Genomic DNA, 2,175 nt, shown 5'->3' with positions numbered 1-2,175 from the left:
GTTACCTGAGCAGCCATCCCACATACACTGGGATCGCAAACGTAGGGGGAACTTTTTTTTTTTTTTAATAAAGGCAGATGTTGACCATGACCTCGTGAATTTCACCAGCTTTCATTTTCTAACCGTTTAAGAGAGCGTCCTAAAATGCAAAGGTCACATAAATACTTACAGGATTTCAGTAAATGCGTAACTTATCTGAAATTGCGTATTTGGGGGTTGGCGTTTGGGTTCTAGAGTTGGGCATTTACAGTCAGTCAGCTTGGGCTTTCAGGAGAACTGTGAAGTCTTAACCGTTTCTTATCGCAAGGTTTTTTGTTTTTGTTTTTGTTTTTTAAAAAACAAAACAAAACATTAGAGGTTCCGTCAAAGACACAGCTATCTCTTTAGGAAAGAAGAGGGCCGCTGTCTCTCCTGTGATCGTTTTCCTTATTATTGATTATTATTATCTGAATGTGGGCAAGGCAACGAGTTCGGCAACTTTCCGCAGAAAAGTAGCCTCTTCTCTCGATTAAAAAAAAAAAATCCATTAACTTGTCGTCTTGAGTTTGTTGATGACTTTTTTCTCTTTGACCCTCCTGTTTTGGAACCAGATGGTGACCTGTCGCTCGGATAGATTCGTCGTGGCCGATATCCTCCTCCGTTTGTCCTTAGTAATGAACTTATTTGTAGCATATTCCCTTTCGAGTTCTTTTAATTGGACCTTGGTGTAAGGCACCCGTTTCTTCCTTCCCCTTCGGTAGGAGTTAGCATCCGAAGGATGTGAGACAACATCTATACAGCAGGGAGAGAGAAAGAGAAAGAAGGCGAGTTAAACACACCCAGCGAGCAAGTCCGCTGTGCCCGGGGTTGGCACGAGCGACAGCCCCACTCCCAGACCTCCAGCATCCTCACGCCTGCCCAGCCCACTTCTATCTTTGCCACCTTTGGACCCGGGATCTTCGTCTTACAGGAGGAAGGATCAATCCGGGGTCAAACCGTTCCTTTTTCCCCTCAAGGAAAATCAGCCGGGGTTGGCTACCCGAAGGATGAGAGATGCTCACGCCCATCCTCGCTCAAGGAGTGTCTAAGCTCTGCAACTGGTGCCCACCTTGGGGGGACTGTCCAGTAGCTGGGGACAACAGACTCTCAGCTGCCACATCACCTACCCCTTCCCCAGCTTTCTTCCAGTCTAGTTCTCTGGCCTATGTGAAAACGGGCAGCTCTTGACTGCAGTCTATTGGGAGAAAGCGAGGAGAGAAATTGGAGGTTGGGGATGGTCTGGAGGCTGAGGGATGACTCTACGATTTCCCCAGAGTTCTCTGAGAAGCACCCTTTGGAGGAGAAGGGCTCCAGAAGGAGGAGGCTGGGGCACAGCAGAGTCGACCAAGCAAGCGTTCTCTCAGTTACTGCTTAGGCACCCCTAACCCACCCCCACTCGCAGGGTGGCAGGCTCAAAGGGTAAGTGGGAAGCAAAAGCGCAGGGGCTGCAGCAGAGATGCGGTACAGAAGGTGACTGGGAGCGCAGAGAGGACGAGAAGGCTCGGCTAGCTCCCGAGGTGCGCCGACGGGAGCTGGGGAAGGGCCAGGAGCGGGAGAGGGCCAAGCAGAGGCACCATCCCGGAGAGCGGAGCGGAGCCGCGGGAGCAGGGAGAGGGACGTCATTTACCGGGCAGAGTGGACTTCCAGAGATGGGGAGGCTGGCCTTGCTCTTTGGGGCAGTACACCTGACCATTCCAGCCGTTGGGCAAAGCCCAGGGCTGGTAGCTCTCCATGGGCAGCCCCAGCGGCTCGTGGCGCGGCTCCCCGGGGCCCCCGAGGCCCGGCACCACGGGCATATCCAGGTAGCCGGGCACGGGCTGGTGATGGTGGTAGGGCCCAGCTGCGTAGCCCTGGTGGTAGAAGGCGAACTCCTTGGCGCGGGAGCTGAACTCCTCGGCCGCCGCCGCCGCGGGGCCGGCCGCTGTGTCCATGTACTTGTCCGCGAAGGCGGCGGCGGCGGCGGCGGCGGCGGCGGCCGAGGCGGGCTGCGCGGCGGCGGCGGCGGCGGCGCACGACTTGAGCGCGTTGGGGTGGTGGCCCATGCGGGCGCAAGGGTAGTAACCGCTGCCGAAGTAGCCGTAGGGTAGGGCGGCGCCCGACGAGCTCTGAGCCGCGGCCGAGCAGGGGCTGCACTGCTTGACCGGCTCAGCGCCCGCC

General features: G+C 56.1%; 1 protein-coding gene across 1 annotated transcript; it reads right to left on the bottom strand.

The window, feature by feature from the left end:
- Nucleotides 1-526: 526 nt before the first annotated feature.
- On the bottom strand, nucleotides 527-2,168 carry LOC114050293 (homeobox protein Hox-A13-like). The gene is made up of 2 exons (XM_027871910.1): nucleotides 1,646-2,168; nucleotides 527-771 (listed from the first exon to the last, which is right to left on the bottom strand). The coding sequence occupies exons 1-2, from the start codon at nucleotides 2,058-2,060 to the stop codon at nucleotides 527-529; spliced, it is 660 nt and encodes a 219-aa protein (XP_027727711.1). The 5' UTR covers nucleotides 2,061-2,168.
- Nucleotides 2,169-2,175: the final 7 nt, after the last annotated feature.

Source organism: Vombatus ursinus, unplaced genomic scaffold (genome assembly GCF_900497805.2).
Source record: "Vombatus ursinus unplaced genomic scaffold, bare-nosed wombat genome assembly UNPS02014799.1, whole genome shotgun sequence".
Taxonomy (NCBI): Eukaryota; Metazoa; Chordata; class Mammalia; order Diprotodontia; family Vombatidae; genus Vombatus; species Vombatus ursinus.
The sequence above is the reverse complement of the archived record's forward strand: the minus strand, read 5'-3'. Positions and strand labels throughout refer to the sequence as shown.